The 23,200-nt window shown below is 38.1% G+C and overlaps 1 protein-coding gene across 3 annotated transcripts in view; it reads left to right on the top strand.

Annotated features, from left to right (window-relative positions):
* Positions 1-23,200, top strand: part of CHM (CHM Rab escort protein) — a 191,574-nt gene that overhangs the window by 15,826 nt on the left and 152,548 nt on the right. For all 3 annotated transcript variants that reach the window (XM_034649138.1, XM_034649137.1, XM_034649136.1), the window contains exon 2: positions 16,160-16,226. In XM_034649138.1, coding sequence (XP_034505029.1) covers positions 16,160-16,226 — 67 coding nt within the window. The remainder of the gene's footprint in view (positions 1-16,159; positions 16,227-23,200) is intronic.

Below are 23,200 nucleotides of genomic sequence, written 5' to 3'. Positions count from 1 at the left end.
CACAAGTTAAATATTATTATGATGTCTGAAGGGAGCTCGCTTGGGATATTCTTTGCTGTGAAAAGATCATTTTAATAAATTGATAAAACAAAGATTATTGTAATGAAAAGTAAGTAAAAATCAGTTGTAGTAGAATCTGCTTATTTCATTTCCTGGCATGGAATAAGTCTTCAGCAAATATTTACATTACTAGTAAAACTTTCATTAAGAGAATTTGAGTTGATACATTTTTCTCTATGTAGGTAAAAACAGAATACTAAATCTCTGCTTTCCAAGAGATTGTTTATTTGGTAGAGTCCCCAGCTTTCATTAGCTGTCCAAAATTTGGTATTAAATTTTATTTTTAAAACTTTTTATTATGGAAAATTTTAAACATAAAAAAGTAGACTAAGATACCCCCTTGTACCAATCTCCCAGTTTCAGCAGTTACCAATTTATGGACCATCTTGTGTTCTCTGTACCCCAGCCCCCCATCTTCTCATTTCACTGTCCAGCCCTATTATTTTTAAGCAAATTCAAGATATCATATTCTATTTGTAAATATTTGAACAGGTACGTAACAGATAAGGCCTCTCTTTTTGAACCATAACTCCAGTACCTTTATGCCCTTGTTTGCATCTTGTTTTTCCTAAGGCATTTATCCATTGTGTTTGCTCTAGTGCTCTTTCTAGATTAATTTTTATTTCTGAAATAATTTTTTCTTTAATTTCTTCTTGAGTCATTTCACTCTTTTCGAATGTTACTATTCTCTAATCACACTTCTGAGTTCTTCTAATGTTGATTTATGTTCTTTCAGAGCTTCTATCATTTTCTTATATTTCTTTGTTTTTTTTAAGCTTCTATTACTGTAGTTAGGTTATAGTTTTTATCTAATTTGTGAGCATGTCTTTCTGGCATGCTTTTATTTCATTGTCTCTCGGGATATTATTTCACTCCTTATTCTGTATCTTTTTTTATTTTTTATTTTTTTTAAAGATTTTATTTATTTATTCGACAGAGATAGGGACAGCCAGCGAGAGAGGAAACACAAGCAGGGGGAGTGGGAGAGGAAGAAGCAGGCTCATAGCGGAGGAGCCTGATGTGGGGCTCGATCCCATAAGGCCGGGATCACGCCCTGAGCCGAAGGCAGACGCTTAACCGCTGTGCCACCCAGGCGCCCCTCTGTATCTTTTTTTAACTGTACATTGAATAGGATTCAACCAAGATCCTTTTGTGTTGCTCATTTTTTTTAAAGATTTTATTTATTTGACAGAGAGAGAGACAGCCAGCGAGAGAGGGGACACAAGCAGGGAGGAAGAAGCAGGCTCCCAGCGGAGGAGCCTGACGCGGCCCAGAACGCTGGGATCACGCCCTGAGCCGAAGGCAGACGCTTAACAACTGAGCCACCCAGGCACCCCTGTGTTGCTCATTTTTAATGAAATTTTTCTATGTGCTTTTAAAGGGTAGTGTGGGTCAGGATAGCTTTTCTAACATCACTGTTCGAGATCTCGCTTTTTTCATTTTCACAAAGTAATAAAAAATGTAGCCTGAGATCTGCTGGCTGTGTTACCCTCTCCTAGTTTTCTTTGGAGCTTCTCTTTCCTTTGCGCCTATTTTTCCTGTTCTGCTGACTTTGGATTAGATTCCCAAGTTACTCCTCAGTTCAGGTATTTATCTATAGGGAGAGTTTGCTTCATTGGTTTCCTAAATTTGTAGGGCCCAACTCCACTCCCATTCTCCCCACCACTCTAGCCCTCCCATGGGTTCTTTTGCACTCATCCATAGGTTGGAGCTTGCAGAATTCCTCCCAATTGTGGCTGCTGTTCTCAAATGGCCTGCTAAGTTTCCAGTGAATGCTTAATAGCAGTTTTGTGTTTCTTTGGCTTTCAGTGCTGTCACAAATTTGTCTTTCATTTATTTTCTTACGGACACTTTCTGATAACATGTGGATCTTAGAGCTATCGATGATTTGTAATGATCCACTTGTATTTTGGAGTTCATCATATTTTGTCACCTAGCTTTGTTGCCCCTACGTGTTTGGTTTTGATATTTTGGTTACATTCTCTATCTTTATGGGAATCCTGGGGGAGATTCAACAACTTTGCTGCTCATATCATCTTCCCCAGAGTTCTGTTTTCATTTTTTTAAGGTAAAGACATTTGCCCAAGAACGTCTGGGAGGCCAAGTTGTTGATGACCTTTAACATTCACCTTTGAGAACTTGCCACAAACTTGTCATTTATTTCAAGCCCTTCATTTTAACTATAAGAATATCTGTAAGGAAGCTGGATTCCAAAGAGGTTAAATGACTTTCCAACTACTTAGTATAGATCTGAAAACAAGAATCCAGTTTTCTGGATGCTTAGTTCAGTACCCTGAATATTAGAACAGTGTTCTTGTTATTTAACACTCAAAGCTCACACTATATTGAATTTTAAAATGTTAACATAAATTTTGTAAGTTAATATTTAGTGGATAATATATACTTTTGTAAAGTTCTAAAGATTACTTAGGCATTAATAACTATTTTCTCCCAGGAGGAAGAAATCCGTAGATACTCCATTAGTACACTTATTTATATGTTCAGTATTTTGTATGAGACAGTGAATTGAGATAATTGTCAATTTAAGAACTATTTTTATCTGTACTTCTTGGTCGTTCCTTGGGCTGCTTCACTGACACTTTTTTCTCTTTTTCAGGTAACTGCTAAAAAGTAAATAAAAGAAACTTTTAATTAGAATTTAATAGAAATGAACAAAACTACTTGAACCTTGGTTGAAATTCTATTTCTGTTTAATTTTGTGATGTCATTTATTTGAGTGACTGCTATGTGAGTTAAACATGTAGTTTTACTTTGCGTTGCTCATTTTAGTCAGTTTACTCAGTTCTAACGTTGTTTGTGCTTTTTTATGATGGTGGTGCAGAAAGTCTGTACATGGGGTTAAGTAGTAAGGAATGTGGCTCTCTAAAAGCTTGTCATGCCCACAAATTTTTCCTTGCCAGTACAGTAGTTCTATATTTTTTCCTAAAAAAAGTTATTCTTTGTAAAAAATAGTTACAGTAAATTTTCTAGTTCTATGTAATTTTCTTTCCATTCTGGTCTTCACTGGTTATAAATAACACATGAAATGACTTTCAAGGTAGAAAACAGGGATCCATTTTGAAATGTTCTATAAAATAAAGAGTGATTTATGGTTTCATATGATTCGGGCTGAAAGCACTTGGGCTTTGCCAGGTCATCAAAGTTCTGTCAGGGGATTCTATTATTTATTGTTCAATATGCTGGGAGTGGTGTAAGTACTTTATTTTATGTTTATCTTATGTAAGTATAGCATCAGGAAAAATCAATTCCAGACACTAATACAGATTTAAGAGTAGATCATAGAAAACTAACCTAAATTTTATAGTTGTAAAAGATGGAGTTCAACATTAAGGATTTGGATTAAAAGGGGATTTTGAAAAATGAATGAATAATGGTTTCATTCCTATAAAATATTTTAGATAAGATTCTTGAAAATAGGGTGTCTGAGTGGCTCAGTTGTTAAGCTTCTGCTGTCTGCCTTCTGCTCAGGTCAGGACCCTGGGTCCTGGGATCGAGCTCTGCTTCGGTCTCCCTGCTTGGCAGGAAGCCTGCTTCTCCCTCTCCCACTCCCCCTGCTTGTGTTCCCTTTCTCAGTGTCTCTCTCTCTGTCAAATAAATAAAATCTTTAGTATTTTCAAGAATCTTTTCTTTTAATTTCATACCTTTTTGGTTCTGATTTTAGCCTAGCTCCTTCATTTGAGAATGAAACATATCTATCTTATCTAGACAGGTTTTGGAAAATTGCAGAAATCTGGGACTATACGTGTTTGTATATATGATCATATAGCATTCTATAAGCTTTTAATGTATTTTTTCTAGCTGTCAACTTTACACAGAATCTCAACTGAAAAAGACGTGAAGTATCAAACCTTAATTTCCCCCATTATAAACTTAAGAAATGCTAATATTTACTTGGGTGGTTTGATAAAAATGACTTGCTAGTAAAAGGTGTTGTTGGTCTTGAATCAGAATGAGATATTTTTTATGCAGTCTTTTGGCAGAGTTATGTGATATGGCCTCACAAATGAATTTAATAATCATATTTAATAATGTGGAATATTTAAATGATACTAAGTGTTGGATGAACTACTTTAGTGAACATATGGAAAAAGCCTGTAATTTACATATAGGAAAGGCTAATGGACTTCTTTTCAAAAACTTTTAAGTTTTTAGATCTTTGAAGATAACTTAAGTAAATAGTAAACAAGTGATTTTTCCCCCCTCTTCAAATAACTAATCTTACTGAAGGGGTTGGAAGAGAAGGGAATAGAACCAGTTTATTTAATGTCAGTGACATGCTAAGAGGCACCGTGTAAAGTGTTTTATATTCCTTTGTGCCTATTCCTCCCTACATTCCTGTGAGATATATTATGAGTCCCATGTTGTAGTTGAAAACATGGTGATTGTATATTTGTACTCACATATTTTACAGTGTGTTTCCAGTTTAATGCTTTGTGATTTGACCCTGATTTAGGTTATCTGTTTCTAACTCATGTCTGGCTTTTCCTTGTGGGAGAGACTATATAATTCATTGTAAGCTTATGCATGTTTTGTATAAAAGCCTCACAGGACATTGTGTGAATTTGAGTAATGATTCAGAAGTAGTTCACTTTTTATGGTTCCAGGTGTTAAAAAAAAGGTTTCATTTTTTTAATCAGTCAAGGGTTTAAATGCTATTAAAATCGAACTTATAAATATGAATTTAAACAAAACAAGCAGTTATTTTACTTATTTTGCTAAATTATCGATAAGACCAAGAAGTTTAAATATGTTAACTTTTCCTAAACAATAATTAAGAAAAAACCCCTGAAACTTAAAGCTCCAATTTTATGCAAGTTCATCCTTCATGCTGTTACTAGAATTATTTTTTCTGAAATACTGATTTCACCATGTTGTTCTGGCTAAACTCCTTTCGAGATTCCCTGTTGCTTTCAGGTTCCAAGTTCAGACTCCACAGTTTGGCTCCAGATACTTTTCTGAACATCACCTTTTGGTTCTCCCTTCACCCTTTGCCAGGAATACTCCCTTCCACTTTCCTTTTTTCTTTCACCTTTCTTTTGATACTCTTCAGTTGTGTTATTACAGATCTTGAAAGATGCAGCTAGTGTCCTCTGCTGTTTGGAGCTTTCAGTGACTGCTCCACAGAGGAACTGCATCTTTCCATTGTGTTCCTATAATAGTTTTAATTATTATTTTAATCCCTTTAAATTCCTTTTTTAATTAATTATTATATTCAGTTAGCCACTGTATAGTACATAGTTTTTGATGTAATGTTCAGTGATTCATTAGTTAAGTATAACACCCAGTGCTCATCACAGCGCATGACCTCCTCAATACCCATCACTCTGTTACCCTCTTCCCCTCTGAAACCCTTGGATTGTTTCCTGGGGTCTGTAGTCTCTTATCATTCATCTCCCTCTCTGATTTCTCCCCGTTTGGATTTCCCTCCCTTCCTTTTTAAAAAGATTTTATTTATTGATTGATTTGTCAGAGAGAGTGTGAGCGTGTGCACAAGTGGGGGGGGCAGACGGGGAGAAGCGGAGCCTAATGCAGGCTTGATCTCAGGACCCTGGGATCATGCACTGAGCTGAAGGCAGATGCTTAACTGACTGAGCCACCCAGGCGTCCCAATCCCTTTAGATTCTTATTTTTTAGACTGAGCTCTTTTAGGCTAGGAATTGTCTTAATCTTACCTTTTTTTTTCCTCACCATCTGTCAAAGTCTGCTTCATCTCTCTCTATCTTCCCTTTCCCCATTTTCTCTTTTTTTCTTTCCTTCAGCAAATATTTATAGAGAATCTACTACATGCTTCCTCTGTTCAAGGAACTAACTGAGTGTTTATTAAATGGGTGGGAAGAAATATGAGATCTGGGAAGACATTACTAACTGTATTATTAGTTTGTTATTTTAATCATTCTAAGCATGAAGATAATAGGCCCTCGCCATTTAATGTAGGAACAACCTGTCAATTTCACAAACTAGTGGGAATGTCTGGATAGAAGTATAAAACACAAAGGATAGTTATTTTGGTGTTGCGTATTTGGACTCAAACCATGTTCAGTATTGAAATCTGTCCCTGGCTTTGCTTTGTCAGCCGGAGATAACAACCTCTGACTGTTGATTGCAGCCCTGGAAATAACCACATGCATATTTGCCTATCCAGAGTAAGACCTAATAGAGCCACATAGAGGAGTAATTTTGTTACTGCTTGCCATTGGAGTTGGCATCTAGGAAAAGTAGATGTATGTTTGGAGTAGTATTTAGATGAAAATGTATTGCTTCTAAAATATCTTACTGAACAATAATAAAAGTAGGTAGTTTTTATAGAGCAAGTATCCTCCAACAACTTAATGGTCCTGTGAGGTAAATGGTGGTATTCCCATTGATGGATGAAGAAACAAAAGCTCAGAGATGGCAGGTGAGTTGTGTGAGGTCACATAGCTAGTTAAGCAGCAAAATTAAGATTCAAGCCTAGGTCTATCTGATTGAGACCATGCCCGTTTCCTTATGCTGCTGTCCTTCCCTCGAATCCTCATGCTCAAACTCATGTCCAAGTTGAAGAGAGTGAATTTACCATGGTAATTGGAATTTGAGACATCAAATTACTGAATTACTTGATCGTTGGCAAGTTATTTTTATCATCCCGTTTTCTCAGATTGATAATAATACCTGCCTCCCAGGATTATAATGAGGAATAAATGAGGTGATGTATGTGAAAAGATATTGTGAACCATAAAGCCCTATACTAATGTTTGGTGGTATATTATTAATGCTGTCATTATTACATGCGTTAACGTATTGATTCTACTTCCTGAATATTTCTTTCCTATTGTCCTTTTTAACTATGATGTTTAGCAGCTTTTGAAACACCACAGTGACTGTGTTTCATTAGTAAGAAAAGTTACTTTAGGTGTAAAAAGTTCCGATAGTCTTAAGGTAAAAGACGTTAGAACAATACAGTTTTAACTGTTTGAAGAACAAAGTATGCTTAACTATTTAAAACTAACTTTCTCCTAGTTCCTTCTACATCACAAATTCTTACTATGTTTTCTCTGTGAATTATTATCCAAAGTTAAGGTTGAAAGTTTATGATGGCTTATTTCCAGTAATTGGTACTTAATGGTTGTCTTCAGTACATTTAGTCAGAACTTTGTGAACCAAACACTGCACATGCACAGTAGTTACCACTGGTGAACTCTAGTTCTTCTGTGAATGCAGCTGGAGCTTGTGTTTAATGTGGTTTTTTAGCTAGATTGTGTCAGTTTCTTCTGTATGTATAAACTGTCCCTTTTCTTGAAATCCTTGATGCTTAGTGTGTAGTTTTAAACCCTTGACAAAAAATGGTTCTGTTTCTTTTCTACTACTTAAAAATCCAAGAGGATCAGTGTACTTCATTTAAGAGTCAGTGGTAGTACTATAGAATTGCACTAAATTCAAAACATGCTTTGTCTGATATAAATGATTCTTAATAGTTTCTACTGAAATGGTAGATTTTATAATACAAAGTTATGGAACGGTCTTGAATGTACAATATAGTGTATTGACTATGGTGAGCATCTGAAATTTTTATGTTATGAAATCATCTTTGGTAATTTGTGATTTTCTTTGTTAGTACTTGTAGTAGTAATATGTATTACCTTTGTGATAACCAGCTTTATGTTGTGACTCAATTTGATTCCAGAACACTAATGTTCTTTTCAAACTGCTGTATTTTTTAATGTTTTTTATTTTTATTCTTTTTAATGATTTTTTATTATGTTAGTCACCATACAGTACATCCCTGGTTTTTGATGTAAAGTTCAATGATTCATTAGTTGTGTATAACACCCAGTGCACCATGCAATACATGCCCTCCTTACTACCCATCACCAGCCTATCCCATTCGCCCACCCCCCTCCCCTCCAAGGCCCCCAGTTTGTTTCTGAGAGTCCATAGTCTCTCATGCTTCACTCTCCCTTCTGNACCGATCCTCCTAGTTCTTATGTTCCATAGATGAGAGAAATCATATGATAATTGTCTTTCTCTGCTTGACTTATTTCACTTACCATTATCTCCTCCAGTGCTGTCCATGTTGCAGCAAATGTTGAGAAATCGTTCTTTTTGATAGTAATCGTTCTTTTTGATAAGTAATATTCCATTGTATATATGGACCCCATCTTCTTAATCCAGTCATCTGTTGAAGGGCATCACGGCCCCTTCCACGATTTAGCTATTGTGGACAATGCTGCTATGAACACTGGGGTGCATATGGCCCTTCTCTTCACTATATCTGTATCTTTGGGGTAAATACCCAGTAGTACAATGGGTGGGTCATAGGGTATCTCAATTTTTAACCTTTTAAGGGACCTCCACACTGTTTTCCAGAGTGGCTGTACCAACTTGCATTCCCACCAACAATGTAGGAGGGATCCCCTTTCTCCACATCCTCTTCAGCAATTGTTTCTTGCCTTGTCAATTTTTGCCATTCTAGCTGGCGTCAGGTGGTATCTTAGTGTGGTTTTGATTTGAATTTCCCTGATGGCTAATGATTTTGAACATTTTTTCATGTGTCTGTTAGCCATTTGTATGTCATCATTGGAAAAGTGTCTGTTCATATCTTCTGCCCATTTTATGATTTATTTGTTTCTCGCATATTGAGTTTGATCCAGTCTTTTATCTGTAGCATCATTTGCAAATATATTCTCCCATTCCGTGGGATGCCTCTTAGTTNTTTTAACTTTTTAAGGGACCTCCACACTGTTTTCCAGAGTGGCTGTACCAACTTGCATTCCCACCAACAATGTAGGAGGGATCCCCTTTCTCCACATCCTCTTCAGCAATTGTTTCTTGCCTTGTCAATTTTTGCCATTCTAGCTGGCGTCAGGTGGTATCTTAGTGTGGTTTTGATTTGAATTTCCCTGATGGCTAATGATTTTGAACATTTTTTCATGTGTCTGTTAGCCATTTGTATGTCATCATTGGAAAAGTGTCTGTTCATATCTTCTGCCCATTTTATGATTTATTTGTTTCTCGCATATTGAGTTTGATCCAGTCTTTTATCTGTAGCATCATTTGCAAATATATTCTCCCATTCCGTGGGATGCCTCTTAGTTTTTTTGACTGTTTCCTTGGCTGTGCAGAAGCTTTTTATCTTGATGAAGTCCCACAAGTTCATTTTTCTTTTGTTTCTCTTGCATTTGGAGATGTGTCATGAAATAGGTTGCTTTGGCCAATGTCGTAGAGGTTGCTACCTATGTTCTCCTCTAGGATTTTGATGGATTCCTGTCTCACATCGAGGTCTTTCATCCATTTGGAGTTTATCTTTGTGTATGGTGTGAGAGAGTGGTCAAGTTTCATTCTTTTGCATGTAGCTGTCCAATTTTCCCAGCACCATTTATTGAAGAGACTGTCTTTTTTCCACCGGATGTTTTTTCCTGCTTTATCAAAGATTAGTTGCCCAAAGAGCCGAGGGTCCATTTCTGGGTTCTCTATTCTGTTCCATTGGTCGATGTGTCTGTTTTTGTGCCAGTACCATGCTGTCTTTGTGATCACAGCTTTGTAGTACAGCTCGAAATCCGGCATTGTGATGCCCCCAGCTTTGTTTTTCCTTTTCAACAGTTCCTTGGAGATTCGGGGCCTTTTCTGGTTCCATACAAATTTAAGGACTATTTGTTCCAGTTCTTTGAAAAATGTCCTCGGTATTTTGATCGGGATAGCATTGAAAGTGTAGATTGCTCTGGGTAGCATGGACATTTTAACTATGTTAATTCTTCCGATCCATGAGCATGGAGTATTTTTCCAATTTTTTGTGTCCTCTTCAATGTCTTTCAAGAGTGATTTATAGTTTCTAGAATATAGGTGCTTTACGTCTCTGGTTAAGTTAATTCCAAGGTAACGCATGGTTTTTGGTGTTATTGTAAATGGGATGGATTCCCTAATTTCTCTTTCTTCAGTCTCGTTATTCGTGTATAGAAATGCAACTGATTTCTGGGCATTGATTTTGTATCCTGCCACCTTACTGAATTGTTCTATAACTTCTAATAGTTTGGGAGTGGATTCCTTTTTTGGGTTTTCCATGTAGAGTATCATGTCATCTGGGAAGAGAGACAGTTTGACTTCTTTGCTGATTTGGATACCTTTGATCCCTTTTTGTCTTCTGATTGCTGTTGCAAGGACTTCTAGTACTATGTTGAATAATAGTGGCGAGAGTGGGCATCCTTGTCGTGTTCCTGATCTTAAGGGAAAGGCTTCCAGCTTTTCCCCATTGAGAATAATGCTTGCAGTAGGCTTTTCATAGATGGCTTTTATGAGATTGAGAAATGTACCCTCTATTCCTACACTCTGAAGGGTTTTAATCAGGAAAGGATGCTGTATTTTGTCAAATGCTTTTTCTGCATCAATTGAGAGNATATTGAGAGAATCGTATGATTTTTGAATTTTTACATCTGGATAAAATCTATGACACTGATTGATTTGCGAATGTTGAACCACCCTTGCATCCCAAGGATGAATCCCACTTGGTCATGATGGATAATCCTTTTGATGTACTGTTGGATTCTATTAGCTAGGATTTGTAGAGATTTTTGGCGTCCATATTCATTAGGGAAATCGATCTGTAATTCTCCTTTTTGGTGGGGTCTTTGCCTGGTTTGGGGATCAAGGTAATATTGGCCTCATAGAATGAGTTTGGTAGNATCAAGGTAATATTAGCCTCATAGAATGAGTTTGGTAGCTTTCCTTCTGTTTCTATTTTTTTAAACAGCTTCAGGAGAATAGGTATTATTTCTTCTTTGATTGTTTGGTAGAATTCCCCAGGAAAACCATCCGGGCCTGTAGTTTTGTTTCTTGCAAGGTTGTTTATCAGTGTTTCAATCTCTTCATAATTAATTGGCCTGTTTAAAAAATCAGTTTCTTCCTGTTTCAGTCTTGGTAGTTTATAGGTTTCCAGGAAGGCCTCCATCTCTTCCAGATTGTTTAGTTTTTTGGCATATAGCTGTTGATAAAAGTTTCTAATAATCCTTGCAATTTCAATGGTGCTGGTCGTGACCTCTCCCTTTTCAGTCATAATTTTAATAATCTCAGTCCTTTCTCTTTGTTTTTGGACAAGTTTTGCCAGTGGTCTATCAATTTTATGGATTCTCTCAAAGAACTAGCTTCTAGTTCTGTTGATTTGCTCTACTGTAGTTCTGGTTTCTAATTCATTGATTTCTGCTCTAATCTTGGTCAACTGCTTCCTTGTCAGTGGGTTAGGCCTGTCCCTCTGTTGCTGTTCCAGTTTCTTGAGGTGAGAATATAGAAACTGCATTTTAGATTTTTCTATTCTTTTGAGTGAGGCTTGGATGGCTATGTATTTCCCCCTTAGGACTGCCTTTGCAGTATCCCATAGGTTTTGGACCGTTGTGTATTCATTCTCGTTGGTCTCCATAAATTGTTTAATTTGTTTTTTGATTTCCTGGTTTATCGAGTCATTCTTGAGCAGGATGGTTCTTAGCCTCCAAGTGTTTGAGTTTCTTCCAGGTTTTTCCTTGTGGTTGAGTTCCAATTTCAGAGCGTTGTGGTCTGAGAATATGCAGGGGATAATTTCAATCTTTTGGTATTGGCTGAGACCTGTTTTGTGTCCCAGAGCATGATCTATTCTTGAGAATGTTCCATGGGCATTTGAATAGAATGAGTATTCTTTGGTTCTGGGGTGTAGTGTTCTATATATATCTATGAGGTCCAACTCGTCGAGTATGGCATTCAAAGCCTTTGATTCTTTGCTTAGTTTTTGCCAGGGTGTTCTGTCTATTTCTGATAGTGGGGTGTTGAGGTCCCCTACTATTACTGTGTTCTTATCTATATGTCTCTTTATTTTGGTTAAGAGTTGGCTTGTGTATCTTGCTGCTCCCCTGTTGGGGGCATATATATTAATAATTGTCATATCCACTTGTTGAATACTTCCTTTAAGAATAATATAGTGCCCTTCTGTATCTCTCTCTATGGCCTCTNTGAGTTCCAATTTCAGAGCATTGTGCTCTGAGAATATGCAGGGAATAATTTCAGTCTTTTGGTATCGGTTGAGACCTGTTTTGTGTCCCAGAGCATGATCTATTCTTGAGAATGTTCCATGGGCATTTGAATAGAATGAGTATTCTTTGGTTCTGGGGTGTAGTGTTCTATATATATCTATGAGGTCCAACTCGTCGAGTATGGCATTCAAAGCCTTTGATTCTTTGCTTAGTTTTTGCCAGGGTGTTCTGTCTATTTCTGATAGTGGGGTGTTGAGGTCCCCTACTATTACTGTGTTCTTATCTATATGTCTCTTTATTTTGGTTAAGAGTTGGCTTGTGTATCTTGCTGCTCCCCTGTTGGGGGCATATATATTAATAATTGTCATATCCACTTGTTGAATACTTCCTTTAAGAATAATATAGTGCCCTTCTGTATCTCTCTCTATGGCCTCTAGTTTAAAATCCAGTCTATCTGATATGAGAATTGCTACTCCAGCTTTCTTTTGAGGTCCATTTGCGTGGANGTTGCTGCTCCCCTGTTGCGGGAATATATATTTATAATTGTCATATCCAGTTGTTGGACACATCCTTTAAGAATAATATAGTGCCCTTCTGTGTCTCTAACTATACTCTTTAGTTTAAAATCCAGTCTGTCTGATATGAGAATTGCTACCCCAGCTTTCTTTTGAGGTCCATTGGCGTGAAAGATGGTATTCCATCCCTTTACTTTCAGTCTGAATGTATCTTTAGGTTCAAAATGAGTCTCTTGTAGACAGCAAATGNTCTTGTAGACAGGAAATGGATGGGTCTTGTCTTTTTATCCAATCTCCAACCCTGTGGCATTTTATGGGAGCATTTAGGCTATTTACATTGAGACCGAATATTGAGAGGTATGATTTTAATGATGCCATGTTGCCAGTAATATATTTGTTTCTATAGATTGCAACTTTCTGTTCTGTATCTCTTCAGGCTTTTTCACTTTTATAGAACCCCCCTTAATATCTCCTGTAGTGCTGGTTTCGTGGTTACGAAATTGGTCAGTGACTGGCGATTCTGGAAGGTCTTTATTTCTTCATCAATTCTGAATGACAACCTTGCTGGATAAAGGATCCTTGGCTGAATGTTTTTTTCTGAAAGAGCTTTAAAAATGCCCTCCTCAATCCTTTCTCTCATTCCAGGTCTGTGTAGACAGGTCTTACGTAATTCTGATACCTTTGCCTTGGTATGTGAGAAATTTCTTTGCCCTGGTCGCTTTCAATACTGTATCCTTCGATCTAATATTTGCGAATTGCACTATGACGTGACGTGGGGTCGGTTTGTCCTGGTTGAGCTTGGGAGGGGTCCTCTATGCCTTTTGGACACAAATGCTTGTTTCCCTTGCTACGTTAGGGAAGTTTTCAGCTACAGTTTGTTCAAATATCTCTTGTAGACCTGTGTTTTTCTCCACCCCCTCACAGATGCCGATGATTCTGACATTGGAACGTTTCATTGAGTCAGTAATCTCCCGTAGCCTACATTCTTTTTTTTTTTTAAACATTTTATTTATTTATTTGACAGAGAGAGACAGCCAGCGAGAGAGGGAACACAAGCAGACGGTGGGAGAGGAAGAAGCAGGTTCCCAGCGGAGGAGCCTAATGTGGGTCTCGATCCCAGAGCACCGGGATCACACCCTGAGCCAAAGAAAGACGCTTAACAACTGCACCACCCAGGCGCCCCGTAACCTACATTCTTGAGAGTGGATTTTTTTGAGCCCAGATTCTATTTTAGCTTTCTCTTCTACTAACGCATCCTTCAATTCACTGATAAGTTTTTCTTCCTCATTCACCCTGGCTGTCAGAGCCTCCAGTTTTGACTGCATTTGGCTCATAGAATTTTTAATTTCTGCCAGATTTGCTCTCATATCCGCCCTTAGGGATTGTATATTCTCATTAACATTTTCGTTAATACTTTTTTCAAGTCTACACATCATCTTGAGCATTGTTACTCTGAATTCCATTTCTGATAATTTGGTTATATCCATATCCATTAGTTCTGTGGCAGAGGCCACAGACTCATTTTCTTTTCTTTGCTGGGGGGATTTCTCCTCCTCATCATTCTGATGAGGAGAGGTTGTGGGGTTGTCCAGAGCCCAAATTATTGACCAGGACCCAGGCAGTGCGCACTTGTTTTATAGGGATCTTAGGGATGTGGGCTTCTTGATTTTTCAGCCTGTCTTCTGGGGGAGGGCCTGCTGCGCTGATACTCAGGCAACCCTGTTTGGGTAGAGTCTCCGTGTCCCTTGCGAGAATGAATGGGGATGGGCACACTGTGAGCCAGTATTTCCAGTCTTTTGTTTTCTGGCGGCTTTCCCTGGTGGTTTGCTGTGCCTCTTCTGCGAATCAGAGCAGCAGTAGCCAAATCTCAGCCTCTGTCACGGAACAGAGGGATTGCGGACCGTTCTCCACTGATGTTCTGACCACTTTAACTCTGTTTCTGTGGGTGCTGCTCAACCCTACAGCGTCCTGGGGTTTGTTCCCCACACCTGGCATCCCAGCCATCATTTCCAGGGATGGTGTGTCTGTGTCCTTTGTGTTTCTAACACCTCCAGCTGCCAACCGCCCCCACGCGCTCCGGAGCTCCCCGTCTTAGTCTGGTTCCAGTGAGCGCACCGGAGCTCCGTTTCAGTCTGGTGGTGCGCGTTCCCCGGCTCACGGTCTCAGTCTGCTCTCTTGAGGGTTCCGGTCCCTGAGTCCGCCAGCTCCCCCATGCAGGTGGCTACCGCTTCCCGGAACCCAAACACGGCGGCTTCCTCCCCCTTCCGTTTATCTTCCGATACGTGTGCGCGGTTTCTCGGCTCCCCGCTTCGTACCTCAATACTCAGCGCTGGAGATGTTCATTTGTAGAGATCCAGATGTATCTTCCTGTGTCTCATGCTGATTCCTTGGATGTTCAGGATGGTTGGTACCTATCCAACTCGACTCAGGGACCGGCTGAAAAAGGGGTCCCCTACTCCTCAGCCCTCTTAACTCCTCTCCTCAAACTGCTGTATTAACCAGAAAGTGAGATAATGTATCTTGTAAATGGCCTCTTTTTAAAAATAGTATTTTCTTCATTCATTCATTCAGACTTCAGTTACATTATTTTCATTTGTATAACATAGTGATTTAACTTCTGTGTACATTATGCCATGCTCACCACTGGTATAGCTATCATCTGTCATTATACAGTGCTATTAAAATAGCATTGATTATATTCATTATGCTGTACCTTTTATTCCTGTGACTTATTTCATACCTGGAAGCCTGTATCTTCCATTTCCTTTCACATATTTTTCCCCTCCCCTCTGGCAACCATCAATTTGTTCTGTGTATTTATAGGTCTGATTCTGCTTTTTGTTTGTTTATTCATTTGTTATTTAGATTCTACATATAAGTGAAATCATACGGTATTTCTCTTTCTCTGTCTTACTGATTTCACTTAGCATAATGCCCTCTGGGCTCATCAGTGTTGTTGCAAATGGCTTGATCTCAACCTTTTATGTGGCTGTATAATATTACATTGGATTACTGCCTGTATTCTCTTCTAGACATTTTATGGTTTCAGGTCTCAAATAAACTAGCTAACCTGTTGCTTAAACTTAAAATGTATGCCATTCCCCCTCATAGGCACTGTGTGGCTTTGGAGTGAGATTTCGATTCAAATTTCAATCATAGGAAAAAATGTTAAGTCTTTGGGCAGTAAGTTAACATATTTGCACCTCAGTTATTTCTTTATGCTGATGATGCTTCACTCTCAGTGAATTTTGGAAAGTGAGATGAGCTAGTATGTGAACATAGATACTAAATAACAAAGTGCTACATGGATGATATTTTATAGTTGCTCATTTATGGAAATTTGCATATAAAAAGAATTTAAGTGCTTGATTTAAAAATCTCCACATAGTAAAATTTTAGGATAAGTAGTATACATTTAACAAATATCCAATGGTATAATAATATAAATGTTAGAAGTTTGAATACAAGGATGACCCTCTTTTGTTATACTTTTTTACACAGTGATGGCATGCATTGAACTATTTGTGTAATATTTATATAATATATGTATATATTTTTTCCCTACATTCTAAGTGATATAGGTGTGTGTTTTTATAGGTTTGCCTGAATCCATCATTGCAGCTGCATGTTCAAGAAGTGGCCTGAGGGTTCTGCATGTTGATTCGTAAGTTTATCAGTGGTAACATTTAATACTTCCTAAATATCTCTATGCAAAATTGCAATTTAAATACACACGCATGTATGTATATATGTGTCTATATATGTCATGTATAAGCTAAGTTAGAAAAATGATAGGAATTGTTTAATTTTCATCCAAAATATGTGAAATATATAAAATACAAGTTTCCTACTCTGTGAAATAGTGATGTGTTTTCTTTGAGAAATAACCAAATGTAGCATAATTTTTTTTCTCATGAGTGATTTTGTTTTTTAAGTGATAATTATGTAAGAAACTTGGAAACCTAACTCTTGCTTTTTTTCTTACGTAAGTGTTAGGGTGTATACAACCTGTGTGTGCTGTTGTATTTTGGGCTTCATGTTTTCTTTCTTATTGAAGTGTATTTGACATACAGTATTAGTTTCGGGTGTATGACATAATGGTTGGACACTTAAATACATTGGGAAATACCACCACAATAAGTCTAATTACCATCTGTCACCAAAATTAAAACATTGTATTTTCTTATGATGGGAACTTTTAAGATTTACTTTCTCAGACTTTCAGATTTGCAATACAACATTACCATAGTCACTGTGCTGTACATTAGATCCCCATGACTTATTTCATAATTGGAAGTTTGAGCCTCTTGATCCCCTTATTTTACGACCCCCCCCACCCCTTGGCAACCAATAATCTGTTCTTCGTATCTGTGAGATTGGTTTTGTTTCTTTTCTTTCATAGATTCTACATTTAAGTGACCTCATAAGGTATTTTGCCTTTCTCTGATTATTTCATTTATTTATTTTTATTTAAATTCAGTTAACAAAAAAGTATAAATTCAATTAGCCAACATGTAGTGCATCATTAGTTTCAGACGTAGTGTTCGGTAATTTATCAGTTGCATATAACACCCAGTTCTCATTGCATCACATGCTCCCCTTTGTGCCCATCACCCAATTACCCCATCCCCTCACCCACCTCCCCTCCAGCAACCCTCAGTTTGTCTCCTGTAGTGAAAAAGTCTCTCGTGGTTTTTCTCCCTCTCTCATGACTTCCCATTCACTATTCCCTCCCTTCCCCTATGATCCTCTGTGCTGTTTCTTAGAATCCACATATGAGTGAAACCATATGATAATTGTCTTTCTCTGATTGACTTATTTCACTTAGCATAATACCCTCTAGTTCCATCTACATCAATGTAAATGGTAAGTATTCATCCTTTCTGATGACAGTGTAATATTCCATTGTAGATATAGATACACACACACACACACACACACACACCCCACGTCTTCTTTATTCGTTTGTTGATGGATACCTGGGCTCTTCTGCAGCTTGGCTCGTGTGGACATTGCTGCTATTAACATTGGGGTGCAGGTGTGCCTTCGGATCACTACACTTGTATATTTGGGGTGAATACCTAGTAGTGCAGTTATTGGGTTATAGGGTAGATCTATTTTTAGCATCTTGAGGAACCTCCATACTCTTTTCCAGAGTGGCTATACCAGCTTGCATTCCCAAGAACAGTGTAAGAGGGTTCTCCTTTCTTTGTATTGTTGCCAACATTTGTTGTTTCCTGTCTTGTTAATTTTATCCTTCTGACTAGTGTGAGGTGGTATCTCATTGTGCTTTTGATTTGTGTTTCTCTGATGCCGAGTGATGTTGAACATTTTTTCATGTGTCTGTTGGCCATTCGTATGTCTTTTTTGGAAAAGTGTCTGTTCATGTCTGCTGCCCATTTCTTGACTGGATTGTTTTTTGGGTGTTGAGTTTGATAAGTTCTTTTTAGATATTGGATACTAGCCCTTTATCTGCTATGTCATTTTGAAATAGCTTCTCCCATTCCATAGGTTGTCTTTTAGTTTTGTCGACTCTTTCCTTTGCTGTGCAGAAGCTTTTTATCTTGATGAAGTCCCAATAGTTTATTTTTGCTTTTGTTTCCCTTGCCTTTGGAGATGTGTGTCTGACAAGATGTTACTATGGCCAAGGTCGAAGAGGTTGCTGCCTGTGTTCTCCTCTAGGATTTTGATGGATTCCTGTTTCACATCTCTCCTCTTTCATCCGTATTGAGTTTATCTTTGTGTATGGTATAAGAAAATGGTCCAGTTTCATTCTTCTACATGTGGCTGTCCAATTTTCCCCACACCATTTATTGAAGAGACTGTTCTTTTTCCATTTCATATTCTTTCCTGCTTCGTTGAAGATTAGTTGACCATAGAATTGAGGGTTCAGGCATGCTTGGGTGCCTCAGTCACTTAAGCATCTGCCTTCAGCTCAGGTCATGATTTTGGGATCCTGGATCGAGCCTCAGGGAGCCCACTTCTCCTTCTCCCTCTGACCCTCCTACCTGCTCATGCTCTCTCTCTGACTCTCAAATAAATAAAGAAATAAATAAATAAAATATTTTTAAAAAATAGAATTGAGGGTCCATTTCTGGGTTCTCTATTCTTTTCCATTGATCTATGTGGCTGTTTTTGTGCCAGTACCATACTGTCTTGATGATTGCAGCTGTGTAGTATAGCTTGAAGTCTGGCATTGTGATGCCACCAGCTTTGGTTTTCTTTTTCAGTATTCCTCTGGCTATTCGGGGTCTTTTCTGGTTCGATAGAAATTGTAGGATTATTTGTTCCAGCTCTGTGAAAAAATGTTGATGGCCTTTTGATAGGGATTGCATTGACTGTGTAGATTGCTCTGAGTAGTATAGACAGTTTAACAGTATTTGTTCTTCCTAATCCTTGAGCATGGATGTTTTTCCATTTCTTTGTGTCTTTCTCAATTCCTTTCATAAATTTTCTGTAGTTCTTAAGAGTATAGATCCTTTGCCTATTTGGTTAGGTTTTTATTTCTAGGTATCTTACAGATTTTGGTACAATTGTAAATGGGATCGATTCCTTGATTTCTTTCTTCTGTCTCATAGTGTATAGAAATGCAACTGATTTATGTGCATTGATTTTATACCCTGCCATGTTGCTGAATTCCTGTATGAGTTCTAGCAATTTTGGGGTGGAGTCTTTTGGGTTTTCCACATAAAGTATCATGTCATCTGTGAAGAATGAGAGTTTGACTTCTTCTTTGCCAATTTGAATGTTTTTTTTTTCCTTTTTGTTGTCTGATCACTGAGGCTAAGACTTCTAATACTATGTTGAATAGCAGTGGTGAGAGTGGACATCCCTGTTGTATTCCTGACCTTAGAGGAAAAGCTCTCAGTTTTTCCCAATTGAGAATGATATTCTCAATTGAGGTGTGCTTTCTATATCCCTACACTGTGGAGAATTTCAATCAAGAAAGGATGCTCTATTTTTTTAAATGTTTTTTCTGCATCAGTTGAGAGGATCATGTGGTTCTTATCCTTTCATTTATTAATGTGATGTATCATGTTGGTTGATTTGGGAATGTTGAACCACTCTTGAAGCCCAGGAATAAATTTCACTTGGTTGTGGTGAATAATCCTTTTAATGTACTATTGGATCCTACTGGTTAGTATTTTGGTGAGAATTTCGGCCATGTTCATCAGGGATATTGGTCTGTAATTCTCCTTTTTGGTGGAGTCTTTGGTTTTGGGATCAGGGTAATGCTGGCCTCATAGAGTGAGTTTGGAAGTTTTCCTTCTATTTCTATTTTTTGAAATAGCTTCAGAAGAATAGGTTTTAGTTCTTCTTTAAATGTTTGGTAGCCGGGGCGCCTGGGTGGCTCAGTCGTTAAGCATCTGCCTTCGGTTCGGGGCGTGATCCCAGAGTCCTGGGATCGAGCCCCACATCAGGCTCTTCTGCTGGGAGCCTGCTTCTTCCTCTCCCACTCCCCCTGCTTGTGTTCCCTCACTCGCTGGCTGGCTGTATCTCTATCAAATACATAAATAAAAATCTTTAAAAAAAAAAGAAGTTAATTCTTAAAAAAAATAAATGTTTGGTAGAATTCCCTTGGGAAGCCATCTGGCTCAGGACTCTTTGGGAGATTTTTGATTACTGCTTCAATTTCCTTGCTGATTATGGGTCTGTTCACGTTTTTCTTTTCTTTCTGTCTTAGTTTTTGTAGTTTGTAAGTTTCAATTTTGGTAGTTGATTGTTTCCAGGAATTCATCCATATCTTCAGATTGCCTAATTTGTTGGCATAGAGTTACTCATAACGTGTTCTTAAAATTGTTTGTATTTCCTTGGTGTTGGTCGTGATTGCTCCTCTTTCATTCATGATTTTATTAATTTGGGACTTTTCTCTCTTTGGTAAGTCTGGCTGAGGGTTTATTGATCTTACTAATTCTTTCAAAGAACTAGTTTCTAGTTTTGTTGATCTGTTCTGTTCTTTTGGTTTCTGGTTCATTGATCTCTGTTCTTTTTTTTTTTTTTAAGATTTTATTTATTTATTTGACAGAGATAGAGATAGCCAGCGAGAGAGGGAACACAAGCAGGGGGAGTGGGAGAGGAAGAAGCAGGCTCACAGCAGAGGAGCCTGACGTGGGGCGATCCCATAACGCCGGGATCACGCCCTGAGCCGAAGGCAGACGCTTAACCGCTGTGCCACCCAGGCGCCCCGATTGATCTCTGTTCTAATCTTTATTTCTCTTCTCCTGCTTGGTTTAGGCTTTATTTGCTGTTCTTTCTCCAGCTCCCTTAGGTGTAAGGTTAGCTTGTGTATTTGAAACTTCTCTAATTTTTTGATAAAGGCTTGTATTGCTATGCACTTCCCTCTTAGGACTGCCTTTGCTGTATCCCAAAGGTTTTGAACAGTTGTGTTTTCATTTTCATTTGTTTCTATGATTTTTTAAAATTCTTTCTTAATTTACTGGTTGACCCATTCATTCTTTAGGAGGATGCTCTTTAACCTCTAAGTGTTTGAGTTCCTTCCAAATTTCCTCTTGTGATTGAGTTCAAGTTTCAAATCACTGTGGTTTAAAAATATGCAGGGAATAATCCCAGTCTTTTGGTACTAGTTGAGACCTGATTTGTGACCCAGTATGTGATCTGTTCTGGAGAATGTTCCATGTGCTATGTACTCAAGAAGAATGTGTATTCTGTTGATTTAGGATGATATGCTCTGTATATATCTGTGAAGTGTATCTGGTCCTCTATGTCATTCAAAGCCTTTGTTTCCTTTGATCTTCTACTTAGATGATCTGTCCACTGCTGGGAGTGTGGTATTGAATTCCCCTGCTATTACTGTATTATTATCAGTATGTTTCTTTAATGTGGTTATTCACTCGTTGACATAATTGGCTGCTCCCAAGTTAGGAGCATAAATATTTGTAAATGTTCAATCTTCTTATTGGATAGACCTTTTAAGTATTATATATAGTATACTTCATTCCTTACTACAGTCTTTGGTTTACAAGCGAATTTGTCTGATAATGAGAAATGGTAACCTCCCAGCTATGTCAGAACAGCGTGATCTACTTGGTCCTGGGTGTATTTTGGTTTGTTTGTTAGAAGACACTAAATCCCAAAATTGTGAAGAACCCAAAAGTTGTATATATACAACAATAAAATTTAATATGGTGAATAGAAAACCAAAAATGCAAAATATCTCTATAAAATGTAAATGTAGATAATGAAAGTTAAAAAAGACTTAAAAACAAAGAGTTGATAAAATAAGAAACTCGTTGAAAAGGAAAAAATAAAAGGAAAACTTTTAACTGAAAGATAATCAAATTGTGAGAAAAAAAACCTCGAATTCTGTACACTCTTCGCCTAGCACTGGAGTTTTGCAGTCCTGTGTTCCCCGTAAACTTGGTGTTTGCCAGTTGTTCCAGCTGGTCTTCCTGGGGAGGATCCTGCTGCCCTGATTCTCAGGAGTCTTTGCCTGGGCGGAGTTATAATACCCCTTGCCTGGGGGAGTAGGGCTCAGTGTAAGCCTCTTGGGGTTGCTCTGTGTGGCTTTTGTTCGCTGAAGGCTTTCCATGCCCTTTTAGAGGATGAAAATAAAAATGGCCATGTTATGATCTCCAGCCCTGGAGCTGAAAGGTCGTGGCCCCCTCTCTTCAATAAACCCTCAGGGATCAGCAGTTCTTCTCCTTTGTGTGTGCCAAACTTTGCTGACTCCTGTGGTGCGTGCTGACACAGATCCTCCAGGGAAAGGTGGAGGGTCATTGTCTTTCTGCTCCTTGCAGGGCCCCCACATGGAGAGTGGTCCCCGATGGTGCCTGCATCCCTGCCGCCCCTCCTGGGGGAGGGCGAAGGGTCACTGTGTTTCTGCCCTTTGAAGGGCCCCAAACAAGAGTGGTGTCACGATCGATCGTGCTGCTGTTACTGGTTTATAGTGAACTGAGCTGAAAGCCCCCTCGGGGCTCCCTGACCGTAACCAGTTTTCCCAATTCAGTGCTTGGGAACTCTGCTGGCTCAGGCACCCCCATTCTTTCTATGATCTGGGGATCCTGAGACCACACTGTTCCACATAGGATTCTGCCCTGCTTTACCAGCTGAGCACCTTTCAGGCAGGGACATCTCTCACTGGAGCAGACTTCTAAAGGTTCGATTTTGTGCTGTAGGGCTTTATTACTTTCTGGTAGCTGGCTTACAGAGGCTCCCTCCCCCTCCCTTTTATCTTCTGATATATCTGCCTCAGATTCACTTCTCCTCATCTCCTGCCTTGCAAAAAGCAGTTGCTTTTCTATTTGTAGAATTCCAGCAATTCTTGTCTTAGATCTCATGTTGAATTCACAGGTGTTCAGAATGATTTGATAGGTACCTAGCTCAAATCAAGGGACCAGATGGATGAGGTCCCCTACTCTTCCACCATCTTGCCTCCCTTCCCTATGACTTATTTATTTTATTTTATTTTATTTTATTTTATTTTATTTTATTTTTTTATTTTATTTTATTTTATTTTATTATTTTATTTTATTTTATTTTTTTATTAATTTTATTTTATTTTTTTATTTTATTTTATTTTATTTATTTTATTTTATTTTATTTATTATTTTATTTTATTATTTTATTATTATATTATGTTAGTCACCATACAGTACATCCCCGGATTCCGATGCAAAG

This window comes from Ailuropoda melanoleuca, chromosome X, assembly GCF_002007445.2.
Source record: "Ailuropoda melanoleuca isolate Jingjing chromosome X, ASM200744v2, whole genome shotgun sequence".
In the NCBI taxonomy this organism is placed as follows: domain Eukaryota; kingdom Metazoa; phylum Chordata; class Mammalia; order Carnivora; family Ursidae; genus Ailuropoda; species Ailuropoda melanoleuca.
This window is presented reverse-complemented; position numbering and strand designations above follow the sequence as displayed.